General features: G+C 38.5%; 1 protein-coding gene across 2 annotated transcripts in view; it reads left to right on the top strand.

Annotated features, from left to right (window-relative positions):
• The window catches only part of CHN1 (chimerin 1), a 161,899-nt gene that overhangs the window by 20,048 nt on the left and 119,637 nt on the right, over positions 1-22,214 (top strand). The window contains exon 1 of one of the 2 annotated variants that reach the window (XM_090280832.1): positions 21,260-21,284. The exons of the other annotated variant lie outside the window; for it this stretch is intronic. Within the exon in view, the coding sequence (XP_090136958.1) occupies positions 21,275-21,284 (10 nt within the window). The 5' untranslated portion in view covers positions 21,260-21,274. Of the gene's footprint in view, positions 1-21,259; positions 21,285-22,214 lie in introns of those variants that run through there. 2 annotated transcript variants of the gene reach the window in all.

Genomic DNA, 22,214 nt, shown 5'->3' with positions numbered 1-22,214 from the left:
TTCCTTCTCTGATGTACCCTGACTGGAAGATCGAACCAGCGACACTTAGCTCGCAGGCCGACGCTCAATCCACTGAGCTAAACCAGCCAGGGCCTTTTATCACAGTATATTATTATAATTGTTCTGTTTTATAATTTTTGTTTTTATCCTACTATGCTTGATTTATAAATTAAACTTTTATCATAGGTATGTATGTATAGGAAAAAAAAGTGTATATTAGGGTTCAATACTATTCCCAGTTTCAGGCATTCACTGGGGTTCTTGGAATATATCCCTTATGGATAAAGCGGAGCAACTGTGTCCTGAGAAACTTCTAGGTATTCTGTTTACATGGTAGTCCTCACTTCCCATTTGAACTGGTAGGAATATATTGAGTTCTAACTGTGTTTGTATAAGAGTTCCCTTGTACTGCTTTAAATTCTACATTTCTTCATAAGGCTTTAACAAGTAACTTTTTCACTGTGCCCCACGCTTGATTTTATATTTTATATATATTTAAATAATTGTCATATATACACACATATATTGTCACATATACATCATAATTATCGTTGTCATGTGCTTGGGGGCTGAAATCATAACAGATTAATGTTGGCTGGAATCTAATCGGACGTAAGCTCCACATCGAACAATACTTCTTGTTAAACTGTTTGCCATTCATGCTGTAGAAAATGCTCAGTAGCTTAGGAAATACTCATTGCAGAATGACAAAAAGGAATGTTCTGTAATGGCTTAGGTTTTGGCATCTAATGTATTCTGTTTACTGTCTATGAAAATCTTACTAGTGATATCTACATTTCTTCCCATAAAAATTTCCTTCATATCAGGTACCTCAAGAATCAAGTTAAAAAAACTTTTTTTTTTTGCTAATAGTATAATAATAATATCAGCTATACCTACTTGTCCAATTGACTCCCCAAGGTCAGACTCACAATTAGTAAGTTCTAGTAGAGTCAGGTTTGCAAACTCCCAGAGCCCACACTTGTAAACATTATCACATGAAAGCTGGTAGCAGAAAGTGAGGCAAGTTCTCATAGTCAGAACTGAAATTCACACCAGCCTGGCAGTGAGTATATAACTCCTCTTCTTCCTGAGTACACAGGGGCGGAGTGCTCAGGCATCTTTGTTCTTTTGCTTGTTTGGTATGTTCCTAGAGATTCCCAGAACATTGTTTCAGTCATTAATTTTTCTGACCCCGATGGATACGTTGTCATCTTCTGCTCCAGATTTCCGCCCTTCCTGAAGAAATTTTGTTTTGTGATGGGGCTTCAAGCAGTCTGAGTTGGTCCCTTGCTGTCATGCAAGAAGACCTCAGTGCTCTGTGCAATCTAAAACAGTAATAACTGTGCTTCATACACATGTTTTCTGTTTTATGATCTAGCAAAACGTTGAGTCACTACAGTTCTGTGCACCAGATGCTGAAGCACGGGCTGTGTAGGAAGAAGGCATGGTGATTGGATAGCAGCCCACTGAGCTTTGGAAATACCAGTGAGCACAGTCTGTCCAGCGTTCTCTCTCCGACCTTTGACTCTTACTTGGATGACTCCATGTAGAAGAATTTGTGGTTGAGCCACAAAAGGGTTTCCAGGCAAAAATACTGTTGGGGTAATCCTGGATCGCTAACGAAGCTATAAAAGCCCTCATATTTTATTTTATTTTTTTATATTCACTGACATTAAATGAAAGTAGAAGACTTGAGAAAGAAAATATCAGTTATCATTTTCATCCTTTGTATACCATGAACTATTAAGGATCTCTTTCATCTCCAATTTTGAGACTGTGTTTATAAATTTATTTTTTCCCTTTGTTGCAGACATTATGCATAGTAAGAGGTTATATTTTTCAACTTCTGATCTATACATATAGCTGAGCCAACATTTTTCAGACCTTCTCTCTGATAGGGTTATGTCACACACATCACACATAGGCAAACACCAACTTGCCTTATGGCCTCCTTCTCTCCTGATAGAAGTGAGAACAGTTCCAAGAGTTCACTTTACTTTTTTTGCTCTAATTTTCGTTGTCTGAGTGCTACATTGTTTAAACTATGACTACTGCTCTGCCACCCACTTCACCTGCTTTTTTTCTTCCTATTCCTAGATTCCTTATTTTTTAATCATCCCTAACAAAAGTAATTATGGTTTAAATATTAGAGGATGTGGAAAATTTCAAGATTGTAGGAAGTATATCTGCATATCCTAGCTGAAATTTTTAGCTTAGGAGAATTTGAATTTGTGAAGGGATTATTGTCCTTGACCTTATAGGACTCCATAAAATGGACACAGTGAGTTCCCTTCTTGTTACTAATCCCATCAGGATGATTCCATCAGGAGTTGATAGATTTAGTGAAGTGGGAACTCTCTTTGGACTTGGGAACTAGAGAATATCCTAAACATTGCATCAGACTTAATTGTACTCAAGTTTGAGCTACAGGGAAACCAACAGTAGCATCATGAGTGAACCTGACCATAAGGATATCAGCTTGTCTCTACTATCCTTGGGTCTTGAAGCTAAATAGATATCTCAGGGTTTTTATTGTCCATTTTCAGTCTAGTGACCATTGTTATACCCTTGTTGCCTGCAATTGAATTATTTCCTCAGATATTTTCATTCTGCATCTGAGAAGTTATTCTGGCCTTTCTTCTGCTCACATAAACCTGCTTAGATTATATTCCTTCAATCCCCAATTCATTTGGCTTTATGTGGGGTTGGCCACAAGTAGGTTTACAGTTGTTCATATGGACAGTAATACAAGAATAAACTCTTGTGTTTCACATATTCACAACTGGAAACCTACTTTTGCCCCACCCTGTATTTTGGTTCCTTCTTATTGTTTTGATATTTTTAAATGTAGTTGCCTGGCTTTGCTCTGTTTGCCTTGTTTCATGCCTTTATTATTAGTAGTCGTTAGGACCATGAGATTTGGAGTCACTTGACTTTGGCCCATGTACGGGTTATGCTGCTTGTGACTTTAAACAGATGCTTTCATCCCTCTCAAGTATTAGTTTTCTCATCTGTAAAATGGTGATAGTAATAATACCAACTTTATAAGGGTGTTCTGAGGAAAAATGAAATATATATAAAAGCATTTAACAAGAGTTCAGCACATTTTAAGTGTTCAGCACAACAGAATTTACTGCTATCTACTAGTTATTGTTTTAGGCTTGTGGTTCTCAAAGTTTTTAAATCTCAGAACCCATTTACACTTTTAAACATTGGGAACCTGAGAAGTGTATGTTTATATGGGTTGTATGTATTGCTATTTTCTGTATTTAAAATTAAAATTCAGAAATTAAAAAACATCAGTTGATTAATAACAATAAGAAGAAGCCCATTACATGTTAGCATAAATAAATATTTTATGAAAATAACTTTTTAAAGTAGTGAGAAGAGTGGCTTTTCTTTTTTTAAGTTTTTACAAACTTTAATGTGTAGCTTAAAAGAAGAAAATGCCCGTCTTCAATCATCTATTGTAATAAATTGCTCTGATTAAAGTATATGAAGAAAATCTGACCTACATGCAGATACATAGTTGGAAAAGAAGGAAGTGTTTTAATAATCTTTTCAAATAGTTGTGGATATTCTTTGGTAAGTGGTAGTTTCTCAAAGGTCAGTTGCTATGTAGATTCTGAAACCATATCAATGAACATTTTGTACTACTACATTAAAATCCATTGGTCTGTCTTGTACTTTGGCCAGATCTTCTACCCATATATGATTTTATATGGCCATGCATTGGTCAATTCAAAAATAATATTTCATTGAGTTATGCAAATCTTCCAAATGTTAAACACATTTCATTATACAATATATTAACAAATCACATTCTTTAATACCACTACTGACCTCATTAAAAACTTCTTTAATATTAACAAACTGTCAAGCTCGTGGTGGTGTGCACAGTTTCCCCAAATTCTAATTTGCACTTGAAAACTTGAATTTTATGACTGGCAACTTGGTCTCACCTATGCTTTTCCTCCAGATAGCGATGGACTTCAGGATGCAGCAGACATGCCTGATGCACACTTCCCGTTTGTCACGCAGAACATTAAAAGGGTCAAGATTTAATGAAACTCATACTTCTAAAACTGCTTCCTCAAGAACATTCCTAAGGGAAGTGGAGTTTTTTCTTTCAACTCTGAGTGTATGGTTGTGGGGAGTTCAATGCCAGCCAGCCAGCTGGGTGCTGCTGCACCATTTTGTGCTGGACCACTGGCAGCCTGACCCACCAAAGCTGCTGTGCTACTAGTGCAGGTGTCAGGACAGCAGAAAACTCAGACAGCCTCTTAGCATCATTACGAAATAGTGTGGGCCTTCTAGATCCCCAGAAACAAGAATCTCAGTGGTCCACAAACTACACCGAGAATTGCCGTTCTAGGCATTAAGGATATATCAGTGTGTAAAGCAGACAACAGAATCCTGCCCTCATAAAGTTTACATTCTAGTAGGAAGAAACAAAAACAATGTAAGTTGGTAAAGTGTTAGTATTTTAGATAGGGATGAGTACTAAAGAGGAAAAAAATACAATGACAGCTAATGGGAACAGAGGGAATATGAATTGTCAGGGAAGGCCTCACTGAGAAAGTGACTTGTAAATTTAATTTTGTAACTTTTCTATTACATTTCACATTCTCTATTACAATAGTCTTAGATGTACAACCCAGGGATTAGACATTTATATAATGTACGAAGTGATCCCGCCAATAAATCTAGTACCCACCTGGCACCACACATAGTTATTACACTATTTTTTACTATATTTCCTATGCTGTACTTTACATCCCTGTGACCATTTCATAACTACCAATTTATACTTCTCAACCCCTTCACCTTTTCCACCCATCTCTCCAAACTCCCACCCATCAGTTTTGAGAAGGTGACTTTTGAGTAAAGAACTGAAGGAGGTAAGGGGGCAAGTCACAGAGATACCTAGGGAAAGAATACTCTAGTCCAAGGGAACAGGTGGAAGTGTTTCTTGTATATTTGATGAATGACAAGGAAACCAAAGAGATTGGAAATGGGTGGGTGAATGGAGAGAAGCAGGCAGGCAACTCAGCAAATGAGGACGAATCACCTAAGGCAGCGGTTCTCAACCTGTGGGTTGCGACCCCTTTAGGGGTCGAATGACCCTTTCACAGGGGTCGCCTAAGACCATGGGAAAGCACATATATAATTACATATTGTTTTTGTGATTAATCACTATGTTTTAGTTATGGTTGGGGGTCACCACAACATGAGGAACTGTATTAAAGGGTTGCGGCTTTAGGAAGGTTGAGAACCACTGACCTGAAACATCAGGGGCAAGCACATCACCTAGGAACCTTGTGAAAACGCAGATTATGATTCATAGATGGTAGTTGGGTCCTGAAATTTTGCATTTTAACAAATTACCAGTTGATGTCAATGTTGTGGTCCTCTTTGAATAGCAATATTGTTGGCAGTTGTAAAGAGTTTGGCTTTTGTTCTGAGTGATACAGGAAGCCACTGGAGAGGATTTAGCAGAAGAGTGTCATGTTTTGACTTAAGTTTTAACATGATCAGCCATAAATATTAGTAACAGTATCAGGTCTGTAACCTCTTTCTAAAACCCTTGGTAACAGATGTGTGTTATAATTAAGAATTTTTTAGGTTTTAGAAAGGTAATACATTTCTCATATATAGTATATTTTGTAACACCCCACTAGTCTGAGATACCGCTCTAATTACACATTAATATTTCCGCAATGAAACAAATGAACAGTTACAGCCTGGAAAAATAAAAACTGCAAATATTTTCACATCCATTCAGATGAAGTTTCTGCCATCAGATATATAAACAATTTAAAAAATACTCTCTGGTTTAGGTCAGACCAGAGTTTGCTGCAAAATTAATTATAAAAATACTTTCACTTTTAAAAGCATTTGGATTTTAAAGTTAAGGGAAGGTGGGCCTTCATTACTACTATACTTCCAGTTAGTTGCTCTTCATTGTCCCTAGACTGCAGGAACTTTAAGACAAATAAGTCCACTACATGTTCATTTTAGGCGTTGTTGAATGCAACTCTCAGCAAGAGCGACCACAATCCCAGCTCTTCTCGTGCCCTGGGCTCTGCTTTCAATGGAAGAAAATAGGTACCCATCAGTTTGGAATACAAGTTCTCATTTCCAGAGAGTTTTTGCATCTTGGCAGCCTATACTGTCATGTGTGCAGTCAAAGCACAGTTAATTAAAACATGCTGAGCATTTTATTATACCTTGGGACAGTTAGCATGTGCTTAGAATTATCCAACTGTGCTCATTTGTGGTTGACACAATATTACTTCTCTGATGCTGCTTTCTTTCCTGCAGCTGTGAAGCTGCCTCATTCCACACTTTATAATCTAAAGCAAACTTCTCTTGTTCCTCAAAATTCACTTTTTTCTTAAGTGACTGGTGGGTTTTCCCAGAAAGACCAGTTTAAAAGAAGTGCTTTAGGAAATTACCATGATGAGGAATGTTGTGATCTTTTTCCATCTCCGTTATTTATGATGTCAAAATAGAGTCCTCCCTCAGCATCCTTGGGGGATTGGTTCCAGGACCCCCATACTCCCTCCAGATGCCGAAATCAGGATGCTCAATCCCCTTATGTAAAATGGCATAAGATTTGCATATAACCTGGGCACATCCTCCCATATACTTTAAATCATTTCTAGATTATAATGTAATACAATGTGAATGCTATGCTAATAGTTGTTACACTGTATTATTTAGGGAATAATGACAAGAAAAAAGTCTGTACATGTTTAGTATAGAGCAACTATCTTAGGCCTGATGACTACATAGTTCATGTCAGCAATGATGTAACACTTAAAAGATATTTTAGATCCACAGTTGGTTGAATCTACAGATGCACAGACACAAAGAGCCATCTGTGTTAGTAAAAGGAGCATTAATCTCTCTTTTCCCTGAAGAGTTTCATTTAAGGGTCAGTATATCCTATTTTCTGGGTGCCTGTTCTCTTGATAAAGCTTAAAAACACTGATGTAAAGCAAGGCTGCTATTTTAATGCTTGCTGGCAAAACTATGTATCGACTTTCATTATTGGGAAATCCCAACTCTTCTGTGAATCTGTGTCAAAAATAATGCACATTCTGATAAATATATTCTATTGCATACTCTAAGCCTGAGAATATGGTGATAGATTCCTTTGCCAAGGGCAAGGATCCAAGTGAATCACTGCTGCAGAACTGTGTTGATGTATGGGAAATTCATGGGTTAGAAATAATTTGTCCCAAAGGATGAATAACAACAAGGAGAAAAACACTGTTTGCAACTTTTCCTTTAAGAAAAGAACAAGGAGAATATAGACGTCTGCTGAAGGAGGTGAGGGCATTGCTGACAACTGAGTTATAGTTCTGAGGTAACTGAGTACGAAGATCCCCACTGGAAGTACAGTTTTAGTTGGTTATTTTCCAGAATTCATGTTTATAAAAAGTAAAAATTCCGTGTGGTTACATTTTTGATATTTGTAATTTCAAGTGCTCTGGATGGTTAAGTCTCAGCTGCTGGATTTGGTAAAATGTTCATCAGAGAGATTCTTTCTGTGTGTGTGGTGAAGTGTATATCCCGTATGGCACATTCTTTTAGGAATGAGGTATAAGGATGTCATAGGAGTTAATTTATTGCAGTTTAATTTTAGACACGTGAGACGCAGAGAAATCAACTGCCATTGTTGTGTTTGTGTATTCTATTTCTTTTTTTGTGTGTGGTAGAAGGTTTTAGGAAATGCATCATGTTATTAAAGGTGAATTTTTTTTAACTTAACTAACAAAATCCAAGTTGGAGCCATTTGGAAATGTTGAGATGTTACTGAGAGTCTTGGCAGGAGCTAAATCTCTCCTTGAAGTTCTCCGTTAGAAACCTTGTGGTTAAGTGAGCCTATCTGAGGATTTTCTTTTAATATGCTAACATGTTAGGATAAATATTATCAAAAATTATCAAACCCTTTGAAGAAAAGACCTCAGATATGACTTTCCTAGAAGAAGAAATAGGCTGGATAAGACCGTCAGCTGATCTCTCAACAGAAATTTTGCAGGCCAGAAGGAATTGGCAAGAACCATTCAAAGTGATGAAAAGCAAAGCTGTCATTTCAAAGGACAGATAAAGAGCTTCCCAGACAAGAAAAAGCTAAAGGAGTTTATCAGCACCAAATCAGTATTATAAGAAATAGTAAAGGGTCTTCTTTAAGAAGAAGGAAAAAAATAAAAAATATGAATAATAAACAGTCATAAAAAATAATAAATCTTACTATTTGTAACAGGAGGGATGGATCTAAAGGATATGATGCTAAATGAATAAGTCAAAGGAAGAGAAATACCATAGGATTTCACTTACATGTGGAATCTAAAGAACAATACAGACAGACAAAACAGAAACAGGCTCATAGATAGAGAGAACAGACTGTTGGTTGCCAGAGGGGAGGAGCGTTAGGGGACTGGGTGAAAAAGGTGAAGGGATTGAAAAATACAGATTGGTAGTTACAAAGTAATCATGGGAATATAAAATACAGCATAGGAAATATAGTTAATAATATTGTAATAACTATGATACCAGCTGGATACTGGAAATATCAAGGGGAAACACTTTGCAAAGTATATGATTGTCTAACCGCTATGCTGTGCACCTGGAACAAATACAAAATAATACTGAATGTAAACTGTAATTGAAAAAATTTAAAAATTTTTAAATGTAAAAAAAGAAAGAAAAGTAGGCTGGAAAATGACAACCCTTTCCTTTAAATTGAGTTGAATGACTCAGTTCCTGTATGTAACTTTGTTTCTAAGAGAACAGTGAAAAGAATTGAGTAAGCAGAAGGGTTTTGTTTGTGTAGTTTGCTTGCTAGGTCTGCCAAGTTGGTTAGAGGAAACATTGCTTAGGTCTTTAAGAAAGGCCAAGCTTGGGTTTTAAAAAGGAGAGGTTTCTGAGTTTGGTTCACATTTCATTTAGGAGACTTTGTTGGCTTAAGCTGTGGGTCTGTGGCAAAGAGCACTGCATTTGCAAAATATTAGCTTTTGGAGATCTTTGAAGGAGTTACACTTGAGCACTGTAGTTGTACAATCTCAGAAGTTTCTCCATATACTCAGAGTTCTGGGTCGCTGTTCTCTGAAGAATTAAATACAATTATCTTTGGTTTTAAAAAGTTCATTTTTGTCAGAATTGTATCATGACACATCAGTTTTCAACTTGGAACAGTTTTAAATGACTTTGTTTCTTCTAAGGGTGAATTTCACTGACCTGATTTGGCCATGACTTTGCAGAGTGAATTTTAATTGTCTTAGTTGAAATGCTTACCTTCCACATTTTGAATCATTTTCTTGGAAAGAAGTTTAGTCAGGATATACGGTATCTAGAAACATAGCAAAGCTATTTTTTTTTAAAGTATATTTTATTGATTATATTGTTACAATAGTTCCAATTTTTTCCCCTTTGCTCCCCTACGCCCAGCACCCCCCTTCCCCAACAATCCCCTCTCCAAGTCCATGCCCATGGGTCGTACATACAAGCTCTCCCGCCTCACCCTTTCATATATTCTTCTTCTTCTTTTTTAAAATTAATTAATTAATTAGTTAAATATTTTAACAATAAAAAATAACAATCCCTCTCTCTCAGACTTAAGACACTTTACAATCTTATAAAGGACAATGGACGAAGGTCTCGAGCTCCTCTAGCTGCTTCAAGCTGGACATGGTCGTCGTCTTACCTACCCTTGGGTCCAGAAATCCCTAATAAGAGTGGGGGTGTGGAGGGGAAGGTGGCCTTCTTCCCACAAGGGGAAGGATCGTGCAGACTCCAGGTTGGTTGGCTGTCTCTGGACAACGGCATGCTTGGTTTAACAGGCTGGCATCCTTGTTGTATTCTGGGGGCAACAGGGTTAAAGGACATCATTCAATCCGTAACCACTAGATGACAAAAGACAGGTATTAATTTTTCAATGTCCCACATTAGGGAAAAGAAGGGCTTCTTTGGAGGAAGGTATGCCAGGTACATCTCACCTGTCCAAAACCCTTTTGCCCATTATACTTAGTTTGGACTGAGGGAAATATTTTAGGTTTCCCCCCTCTCAGGCCTCTGGGCTCTTTCTGTCCAAGCCATTAGGATAGAAAAGAGAAACCAGTTTTAAAGTGAAGCCCACAGACCACCCCGTTCTTCACCAACCCAGCCACTTAGTTCAGCCAAACCATTGAGTCTCAGGAGGCAGCAATGCAGACAGGATTAAGTGAGGCCTATACATACAGACAATCACTCAGGTAATGAGATCGTACGCTTATGCCCTTTGAAAACAGAAAATACGTGTTAATTTATGTAACATAACCCACATACAAGTTTCTAAATCTGTAGGACTGTCTTATCGGAAGGAAAATCCTTGTCCTTCTAATATTCACTGAACTTGCATTTCTATTCTTTATATTTTTATTTTTTTCCCCCCACTAAAAAATTTTCTGTTTGTTTGTTTTTCCATTACAGTTGTCTCACTTTTTTCCCCCTCTTGCTTCCCTGCACCCTGCCCCCCTTCTACCGCATTCAGTCTCCACCCAGTTATCCATGTCCATGGGTCATTTATACATGTTCTTTGACTAGACCCTTCCCCTTCTTACCCCTTCTCTCCCTCCCGTCTCCCCCTTTGTTACTGTTAGTTTATTCCTTGTTTACATACCTCTGGTTCAATTTTGCTCATTTGTTTGTGTTGTTCATTAGTTTCCTGTAACAGGTGATAGCATAAGGTAATTTTCTTTTGTTGCCTGGCTTATTTCACTAAGCATAATTCTCTCTAGTTCCAATCATGTTGTTGCAAATGGTAGAAGTTCCTTCTTTCTTTCAGTACTTATTCATTGTCATTTTCCCCCTTTGTACTCGTGTTCCTCTCTGTCTCTCTCTGTTTCTTCATCTTCTTAAAGCAGACCCTTTAGCATCTCTTGCAATGCCGGTTTGGTGGAGATGTATTCTTTTAGCCTTCTTTTGTCTTGGAAACTCCTTATTTCACTTTCCATTTTGAATGAGAGCCTTGCTGGGTAGAGTATTCTTGGTTGTAGGCCTTTGTTTTTCATTGCTTGGAATATTTTTTGCCATTCCCTTCTGGCTTGTAGTGTTTCTGCTGAGAAATCTGATGATAGCCTTATTGGAGCTCCCTTGTATGTTATTAGTTGTTTCTCTCTTGCTGCTTTTAGGATTCTCTCTTTGTCTTTGAATGTTGCCATTTTAATTATGATGTGTCTTGAAGTGGGCCTGTTGGGGTTCATCTTCATTGGGACCCTCTGTGCTTCCTGGACTTGCATGATTCTTTCTCTCTTCATGTTAGGGAAGTTTTCTGTCATTAGTTTTTCAAAGAGGTTTTCTATCCCTTGCTCTTCTTCTCCTTCTGGAATTCCTATGATACGGATATTATTACGTTTCATGTTGTCCTGCAGCTGTCTTAGAGCCTCTTCAGTCTTGTTCAGTCTTTTTTCATTTTGTTGCACTGTCTGTGAGTTTTTGTCTACATTGTCCTCCAGCTCGCTGATCCGATCTTCTGCTTCCTCTAGCCTGTTTTTAATTCCTTCTACTGTGTTCTTCAATTCAGAGATCGTATTCTTCATTTCCTCCTGGCTCTTATTGATAGCTTCCATGTCCTTTTTGATGCTGGTATAATTCTCAGCAAGTTCCTTATAGTTCTTCTGGAGTTCACTGTAGTTTTTCTGGAGTTCTTTGTAGTTTCCGCTGAGCTCATTGAGCTTCTCCATAATCCATGCTTTCAATTCCATATCTGATAGTTGGCTCCCCTCTATTTCAATGAGCACTCTTTCTGGGGACTCTACCTTTCCTTTCGATGGGGGGTTGTTTCTCGGTCTCCCCATTTTTGTGACTCCTATTGTTTGTTGGTGCTTCTTAGAATGATCTGCACTTCCTGGATCTGCCCCTGGTGGCATCAGATCCTGTACCAGTCTGGGCCTAGGCAGCCTGTTGGAGACTTCCAGGGATCTACTGCCTTTGTCTGACTCTTTTAGTTGTTAATCTATTCAATCTGTGATTAGCTGTCAGGCTTAAGGACCGTGGGTGTGGCAGCTTAATTCCTGTAGGCAGGGCCTTTGCTTCCCCTCAGACTGACGCCACTTGGCCGGGAATGGTCTGCCTGCAGCACTGGGGATGACTCAGCACTGGGACCCGGCCGGCCGCTTCCCCAGCTCTCCCCTCAAAGCCACCACACCAAACTCTTCCCAAGCATTTCCTGTCCTCTCTGTCTTCCCTCTGCTTGTGCTCAGGGTAAGTGGGGGCAGAATATTTTCATATGTGATCCGCTTAAGAGCTCTTTTTCTCCAGCTGTTTCTCTCCGGCTAGCAAGAAACCCTGTGGCTTTTCGCTTTTCTCAGCTGGATACTATTTTACTTTCCACTCTGTTGCTGTTGGCTGGAAAGCTCAGCTGGGGGTTTAGACCCTGCCCTTCTCAGGGGGAACCCCCGGCTGCTGAGCTGTTTCTCAGTCCCTTCAGCTGCCACCCATGTGAGCCCAGCCAGCCTTTCCGCGTCTCCGCACTCCCTACCGGTCACGTTGTGATGTAGCGGCCTTTTCTGTCTCTCCGTGGTTATAAGACTTCTCTCCAGCTGCTGTTCGGTTGGTTATTCCAGATGATTTCTCCAAAATTACATTGTAAATCCAGACTAGTTCTAGGAGGAAGTTAGTGCAGCTTCCACTTACTCCTCCGCCATCTTGTTTCTAGCAAAGCTATTTTTATTTGTTTCACCATTAGTTTAGAATTGTGTATGTTACTACAATATATAAGCATTTTAATTTTTGCTGTGAATTTTTATATTCTAAGAAATATGTTTCTTTTAGAGTAAAAAATTTGTTTTTGTTGTGACACTTTCAGATAGTAAAAGTAATTGTTTGGTATTGTGAACTTTATGCCCTTGTTCTTTTAAAAGATTACTTTAGTAAAATAGAGTTTTATAGTCACAAGCATTTCATGATTTTGGTAAGCCGAATTTGGCGCAGAAATAGAAAAGCAACAGGTGGGGATTAATCATCAGTGCCTTACATTTTCTGATTAAATAAAGCAGGACAGAGAATGTCTTGCCAATTAGTTGAAAGGTGAGCATTTGAAGAAGGGAAATGCTCTTTCTTGTTAATGAATGTCATTTTTTTATACAAATCAAAAGTTAATTTTCAAATCAGAGGAAACCTGAAACAAACATGTTGTAAAACATTACACCCATAGTTTTTGAGAGTTCATGTGTCATTAGTCTAAACCTCATTTAAAATGCATGATAGACCCTGGCTGGTATGGCTCAGGGGATTGTGTGCTGGTCTGTGAACCAAAAGGTCGCCAGTTCGAGACCACCAACTTACACCACACACAAGAATAAACTCAAGATGGATTTAAGACTTAAATATGAGCCGTGACACCATAAAAGTCCTAGAGGAAAACATAGGCAGGAAAATTTGAGATATGCCACGTAACAATATCTTCACGGATACATCTCCTAAGGCAAGAGAAATAAAGGAAAAAGTAAACAAATGGGACTACATCAAACTAAAGAGTTTCTGCTCAGCAAAAGAAAACATCAGCAAGATGAAAAGGAAACCAACCATATGGGAAAACATATTTGCCAATGATATCACAGACAGGGGACTGATCTCCAAAATATATAAAGAGCTTATATGACTAAACATCAAGAAAACAAACAACCCAATTAAAAAATGGGCAAAGGACCTGAACAAACACTTCTCCAAAGAGGACATACAGAAGATCCATAGGCACATGAAAAAATGCTCAACATCATTGGCCATCAGAGCGATGCAAGTAAAAACCATAATGAGATACCACTTCACACCAGTCAGAATGGCCATCATCAACAAATCAACAAACAATAAGTGCTGGCGAGGATGTGCAGCCACTATGGAAAACAGTATGGAATTACCTCAAAAAACTAAAAATGAAACTGCCTTTTGAACCAGTGATCCCATTGCTAGGATTATACCCGAAAAATCCTAAAACCCTAATTCAAAAGAATTTATGCATCCCTATGTTCATTGCATCACTGTTTACAATAGCCAAGTGCTGGAAACAGCCTAGGTGCCCATCTGTAGATGAGTGGATCAAAAAACTGTGGTACATTTACACAATGGAATACTATGTAGCAGAAAGAAAGAAGGAACTCCTGCCATTTGCGACAACATGGATGGAACTAGAGAGAATTATGCTTAGTGAAATAAGCCAGGCAAAGAAAGCAAAATACCATATGATATCACCTAATACAGGAAATTAAAGAGCAACACAAACAAAGGAACTAAATAGAACAAAGAGTAGAATAGTAGTCAGTAGGGGGAAGAGGGGAGGGAGAAAAGGGGGATAAGTAAGGGAAGGGTTTAGTCAAGGAACGTGTATAAATGACTCATGGACATGGACAACGGGGGAGGGGAAATGATTGTGGGAGAAGGGATGGGCTGGGTGGGTGGGGGGAGCAATGGGGGAAAAATGGGACAACTGTAATTGAAAAACCAAAAAATAAAAGAAATTATAAAAAAAAAAGGTCACCAGTTCGATTTTCAGCTGGGTTGCAGGCCAGGTCCCCTGTTGTGAGAGGCAACCGATCCATGCATCTCTCTCACATTAATGTTTCTCTCCCTCTCTTTCTCCTTCCCTTCCCCTCTCTCTAAAAATAAAATGCAACATAGGCCTTTTTGAGAAAACCCATTATATTGTTGAAAAGTTATAAAAACCTTTTTGGTTTGAACCTAAAACAATAAATGGCTTATGTTTAACATTGCAATCTGTTCTAGAATGAACCACTTACTTTTAAAAAAAAAAGTTAAGCAGGTTTAAACTTCACCATAATATTGTTATAAATAAAAAAAGTTTATAAGGCATAACTATATAATGATACACAAAACTATGTAATAAAAAAACTTTTTGTTTTCGAAGGTCAGTCATTTTCAATGACATCTATAGATATATTGGTTATAAATAGGTTCTTACGGGAGAGAGCATCAAGATTTACTCAGTCATAAAATGTTTTAGCTCTGTCCTGGTAGCTCAGTAGGTTAGAGCATTGTTCTGATACACCAAGGTTGCAGGTTCAATCCCTGGTCAGGGCATATACAAGAATCAGCCAGGGTGGGTCCTGGATGGAGGAGAACAAAGGGAAAAGAAATTGGGACAACTGTAACAGCATTATCAAAACATAAAGAAGAAAAAAGAATCAGCCGATGAATGCATAAATAAGTGGAACAACAAATGGATCTCTCATCAGTAAATAAAAATTTAAAATAAAATGTTTTAAGTTAATCTAAATATTTGGAACATTAAAGTATTTGTAAGTACATTTAATATTGTGAACCAATAAATGAACACTTTGAGTACCTCCCAAATAGCCTTAATATTATAAATTATAATATATCATATAACATTAAAGATATTATCCTAGATATATTTTACTAAGGTTTTAAAATTATTTCACAAAGATACAGATAAATATCTTGAAAATTTTAATATTTAAAGGAAAAATGAATGTCCTGAAAATATTAATATTTAAAGAAAAAAGCACAAAAGGAAATAACAGGCAAAAATGTTTAACATTAAATCTCGCTTAAAACCTGTATCTTTGAGTTTATAAAGCAATAAAAATTTGGAATCATTTTTTATAAAATAAAATATATAAAAGTAAGAATTCTTTGACTCACAATTCTAGTAATTAACCAAAAGTGAAAAAAAAACTTGAGACTTCTCTTTTCCATAATGAATACTTGCCATTCAGCAGATTTAGTTAGAACAGGGAGAAGAGGTAAATGAATACCTCTACAGAGATTCGGGGGGGGGGGGGGGGATTCAAAGGCTTTAGAAGGAGATGGTGCTTTATTATGTACAAATTTGTCACAAAGCTTGTAATTGGTTTCTGAGCCTCTCAGACTAGACATTCGGGTTCTCTGGTAGTGCACTCACTTTAAGAGCCCACTTAGAATAAGTAGAACTTCCTGTTGAGTTTGCTAATGAGGTTTTTCTCTTATCTGAATCAGTTTCCATGTTTTTCTCTTCTTACACATAGTTAACTTAGACCTTTTGTTTTTAATAGTTTTTTTCTCCTTAGCACAAATGTAATATATTCATTTTATAATTTAAAAAATTGCATAGACATATAAGAAAAATAAAAATCGGCATCTAGAGAAGCCTTTCTCCTCCTGGCTCTGGGAGAGAGTAATGCCCCAGTGTGTAGTAAGTTAACTTCTCTCCTGTGCTTCTAGAAAGACACTGCTATCTACCATACATGGGAGAACTGAGAAAATAATCACGCAAAACATCTTCTGTGTTCTGTGGTTCAGATGAGGAAACTGGATGAGAAAAGCTGACCTAGAGATCACTACTGCTACTTACGTTAGTATATGTCATTCTAGGTCTTTCATACTCTCTCCTTGTCCCTCTGCCCTCAATGTAATACATGTATTGTTTTATCACTTATAAACATGCATCCATGCTGTTCATACTAATCACCTTGGTCTTTACTTTCCACATAGCGTACTGATCTCATTTTTTCTTTCATTTTCTTGAATTTACTTGTTTAGATTTTCCTTTAGAAACGCAGAAGCGAATGTCTCATACAGAACCTGCCTTCTTACTTTCCCACTTTGTGAGACGTGGACTGTGCCCCCACCTTCCCAGGTGGACCACCTGTGATCTTTGAGCCCATCACTTTCTCCTTTGTGTCTGCTCCACCAGTTTTGCTTGCTGTTTCGTCTGTCTTTGGCCTTCCTGCTGCCTAGCTTGTTTTCTCTTTCTCTTGAGAATGGACCTGGACCTGACTACAGTATTCCTCTCAGATATCTGAGTTTTTAATGGGACGTCAGCACAAAGCAGAGAACAGCACGAGGGGTATTACTTACGGACACTCCCTGTACAGCTCAGCCTAGGTCCCCTCCAGTGCCTGAGTCTCAGGCTTTCCTCGACATGTCTTTCATGTCGACCACTCTGCATTATGTGCACTTCTTCAAATACTCCCAGAACTTTCTTGTTTCTGTGTTCCCTCTGTTTATATGCTGTTCTTGCTCTTATTTCCAGTCTCCTTCTCTTAACCATTTTACTTCAAAAAAACATCTGTCCTTTAGTGCCCATGTCGGATGATACCACCTCTACTTTGTCTTTCTTGACACTGGCCAAAAGTGACTCCTTCTTTCTTTCCATTCTTTCATCGGTTCAGCAAATACTTGTTGAGAATCTGTTTTTTTGCTAAGCATCTTGAGAGGATGATGGTTGGTAAAACTCTTACTGTGTGTAAGAGTATTATGTATTACTTTTATTTTATTACCTTGCATGTAAGTAATAATATCCATCTTACTTTTCTTACTGCCTTTGAAGACATAAACTGCATCTGAACCCATTTTGTAACTGTTACTCTTACCCATAGAAGATGTTTAATACATATTTGTGGAATAAATGAAACTTTCTGATTATTTTAACATTTCTGTATGCCAGCATAACTTTAGTATTTTAATAAAATTATCTATTATGTAGATATGAAAAGTATTGCTGACACTTAAAGGCAATGGAGAAGATCTTTTAGTGGATTTATATGGATTTTTGGATGTGTACCTAATTAAAAAACTCATCCATAGCAGGCTAAGATTATTTTAAACAGCTGTCCCTTAGTCATAGGTTGCCTGGCTATCGTTCTTTATCATGCTTTAGTGTGGAAGTCTTATCACATGAATATTGCTCGGTGTGGTGGATTTTCTGACAGAGTCAAAAGAGGTGATGGGAGGGAGGAGCCCTTGAGACCCCTAGCTGCAGACAGATCACAGACATTTGGTGCTTATTGGCCCTTGGTAACTTCCTTTGAAAAAGCTGAAAGGATTTTGAACTGCTTAACCCATGATTTTCTCTCTTAGTTAACTTTTAGATTTCTTCTATAGATGAAATATATTTTACTCCGCCTTACTCCATATACTAGCATGGTTTAACACAGTTGTTCTCAAAGTATGCTCTGGAGACCCCTGAAGGTCCCCAGATCTCTTTCAGTTTCCACAAGGTCAAACTATTTTAATAATAAGACATCATTTGCCTTTTCACCATCATTCTTTCACAAATGTTTAGTTTAGTCTTCCTGTAGGTACATGACTCGTATTATCACAGCAGATTAAATACAGAAGCAGATAAGAGACTCTGGCTGTTGTCAGTTACAACAGACATTAAAGAGATTTGCAAAATATAAAAGAAATATTTTGTGTTGAAAAATAAAGTTATTTTTTATAAAAATTTTTATTAAGCTATAATGGGTTCATTATTTTCTAAAATAAATTAGCAAATAAGTTGAGTTCTCAGGTTTAGTTTCTAATATGGTTAATATTGATAGATAGTAAAAGCTCTTTATAATCCAGGTTTTTAAAATAAAATATAAGAACATTCACTTAAAAGATTTAAAATATTTAAGAGAACAGACGTTCTAACAGATTAACAGTTGTCCTGTTGTTGGACATTTTAGATTGGATATAGGTTTTTAGTCTTTAATGGGATATTGCAGCAGTATTTGTCTCTGTTAATATTTTCTTAACATTCTTGATTCCGTCGGCAGCCGTCCGTCTCGAGAGACGATGGTGTAGCTTCTTAAGAGTCTATCTGCACCGCTGAGAATGGCTGTGCAGTCCGACTCAGGAGTGACACGGTATCTGTCTCCTCCCGTGTTGAATCGACATCTTGCGATGACACTGGAGTGTCCTCTCCAGTGGAGCTGAAGCTACAGAGCCTGGGCAGGGTGATATGGAGGGTCTGCTGTTGCCCATGCAGCAGACCCCCCCTCTCTTCGCAGTTGAAGGGTCCAAGGGAAAGACGGAGTCAATACAGCTTGGCTTCAGGTGCGCCGCAGGAGTTGCCGGTGTTGACTACAACGTCAAACCGCCTTAGGGACTCCGGCTCCGGATTTTCTGTCGGGGTTTACTCCCTTAGCCTTTCCCCTGAAGAGGTATGCCGCAAGGCAGCGGAGGTTTTTTGGAATCAGAGTTTTCCTTCTCTGATGTGCCCTGACTGGAAGATCGAACCAGCGACACTTAGCTCGCAGGCCGACGCTCAATCCACTGAGCCAAACCAGCCAGGGTAAGCATTCTTGATTACTTTTATAATAAATTCCTAGAAATAGAACTGCAGGGCCAAAAAGATATGCAGAAGGAACTGGCGTGATCTAATGTATACTCAGGGGCCAGATATACACCCATATTTTTTATTTTTTTATTTTTTAATAATTTGTTTATTTTTTTAGAGAGAGAGGAAAGGAGAAAGAGAGGGAGAGAAACATCACTGTGTGGTTGCCTCTCACTCGAGCCCCCAACTGGGGACCTGACGTGCAACCTAGTCATGTGCCCTGCCTGGGAATCGAACCAGCGACACTTGGTTCGCAGGCCGACGCTCAATCCACTGAGCCACACCAGCCAGGGTCATATTTTTTAATAAGAGCTCCAATTAGCAAGAAATTCAGTATCTTCCTCTTTAGATAGTCTCCTTTTCCAAGTTTGAACCCCAAGAGATTTCCTTAGTCCTGAAGTGGTCCCATCCTCTTCCAGATGCAGAAGGGGAACAGTATAATAGTACACTTTATCTTTCTTCTCTTTGTCACGTTCTGTCTGTGTTAAGGGCCAGCCCTGTATTGTTGATTGATAGCTGCTTGTCTAACTGCTGCTTGGATGATATTTCTGATCAGCTTTGGCCCACATCCCAATAGTCACCCCAGTTGCAGGTAATGATTGCAGTTTGTTAGTTCATACTCATACTCAACAATTCAGTGTGCCAGGGATGCTGAGGCCAGAGACCCCTCTGGCATCTGCCTCATGCTAGCCCAGAATCTGTCCTCCCTAATAAACCCATAAGCCCTTCGGGTGACCCTAGATCACTAGTTTAAGTAATCTGTCTTCAGGGTCATTTTATGGCAGGAGTGTCTCTGCCTTTTCTTACCATTGGAACTTGGTTCAGGCCATGAGTTTCTTCTGTGACAGAACTCCCTAACTTTGAATCTGAGGAATCAAAGATTGGGGTAAGAGTTCTTCCCTAACAGAAGGCTTTAGGGTACAGGAAAATTGGTCTCCCTGACTCTAGCAACTAATTCTAAATATCAAGAGGTTGTGGCAAATTTTTCTAAGCCATCCAACTTCCCCTTCCCAATGGGCTCTTCCTCTGAGTCCTGGGGACGAAGTGGCGCCTGCCCTTTGCCTAACTTGATCAACACAAAGATCCACACCAAGGTGACCTAAGGTCTCTACCACTAAATGTAAGACTCAATTTTTAAATGTTCCCCTTCAGAGAGCATCTTGCTTAAGCTCTGCCTTAACAGATGCCTGCTATACACTTTTAAAGGTGTATGGTATGTATCACCAATTGCTCTCCAGAGAGGTCATGCCAGTTTACACTCCCATAGGCAAAAAATAGATTGCTTGGAAGACATTTGAAACCCAAACTGTGCTCTTAAATGTCACAAATAACTAGAATTGTTTCAGTATTAAAGGAAACTCAAACTTTTTCCCCAGTATTTCTTGGTTATTTGCTAAATCGTCATTTTATTTGGCCACATAATTTTGATCTGTAGCATTTTGAGTAATATCTTTTATAATAGAGTAAATTACAGGGAAGAACAAAATATTAAGAATGCAAATGATATTATTTTACAGTAATATCATTGTGTTTTTAAATTCACTTTTGGTGAAGGCAGGAGAGGGTATTCATTTACTAAATAAAGGTTTCTTAAGTGAAAGACACTTTGTATATGATACCTAATATAATCCTCCCAACAAACCTGTGTTGCTACTGTTCCCATTTTAGATAGTACATTTTATAAAGAAATTAAGATTCAGAGAAGTAGCAAATGTCCTAAAGTCACACAGCAAGTAAAGGTTGATATTCCTCTTGGAAAACCCTTTCTAGGACTAGATACACAATTCCCCAGAGATGGGACTTTGAGTCTGAGACTTTCTCACCAAGTCAAAGCAATCTGCAGGAGACCCTCAGTGCTCACAGGTACAGGGTTTGCACAGGGTTTGCAAGGCATTAGGGCCATCTGCAGAGTTAAAGGGCATGGTCCCAAAGACTTCCCTCACTTCTAACACCAGCTGCAAGTTGAAGGGGTTTCCCTCAAAGCACCCCCAGGTGTGATAATCTGCTAAAAGAACTCATAGAATTCACTGAACACTATTATGCTGACAGTCATGATATATTACAGGGGAAGAATACAGATCGAGACCAGCCAAATGAAGAAGCACATAAGGCAGCGTCCAGGAGAAGTACAGAGCTCGAAGCTTTCCTTGTTCTCTCTCCATGAAGTCAGGTGCATATTCTTCCAGCCTGGACGTGTGACAATACACATGGAGTATTTCAAACCAGGGAAGCTCTCCCAAGCCTTGAGTTCAGAGTTTCTGTTGGGGCTTTATTATGGAGGCATGATTGCCCGATTGCCCACAGTGGTTAATCTCAGTCTTCTGGTCGGCTGATACCATGTGACCCAAAGCCCCACTGGAAGTTCCATTGTTGCTCTCTGGTGAGTCTGAGGCTCACTGGTAAATAAAATTGCCTCTTAGTAGCTGAGGGCAAAACCAGACCTCTTGGGGCAAGGTTAAATTATTATTTTTTTTAATCCTTACCTGAGTAAATATTTACTAGGGTGGGGGGGGGCATTGATGTGAGAGAGAGACATTCATCAGCTGTCTCCTTGTGTGTCCCCACCGGGGACCCATCCCACAATGTAGGTATGTGCCCTGACTGGGAATCGAACCTGCGACCTTTTTGTGTATAGGATGACACTAACCAACTGAGCCACACCAGCCAGGGCAAGGTTAAATTCTTTACTCTGGGTCCCTTCCTGTTCCTGGCCACGCATGGTATCTTGTACATGATGAGTTAGGAGGTGCCTGGTTGCTGCAGTTTATACTGTTTGGACCCTGGAAAGGAGGCTGAGACACACATGGAATATGGACAATTGCTGAGGGAGCGAATGTGTGTTCTGTTAATCCCTGAACCAACCTAGCATAGCATTCATATGTCTTCAGTGAAATAGTAAAATGACCTAAATGTTTATAGGCAAAATTTTTAGTATTAAAATCATGTAATTGACTTAATTATAGTTTACTTATTAAGACAAATCTCAATATATTACTCCCCCCAATACATTCACACTCTAGCAAAAAAAAAAAAAAAGATATATGTTTATATATACTTATCACTGCATTAAGGTCATATCTCATCCTAACTTTATGTCATT

This window comes from Furipterus horrens, unplaced genomic scaffold (assembly GCF_987537825.1).
Source record: "Furipterus horrens unplaced genomic scaffold, mFurHor1.1.pri manual_scaffold_1, whole genome shotgun sequence".
NCBI lineage: Eukaryota > Metazoa > Chordata > Mammalia > Chiroptera > Furipteridae > Furipterus > Furipterus horrens.
This window is presented reverse-complemented; position numbering and strand designations above follow the sequence as displayed.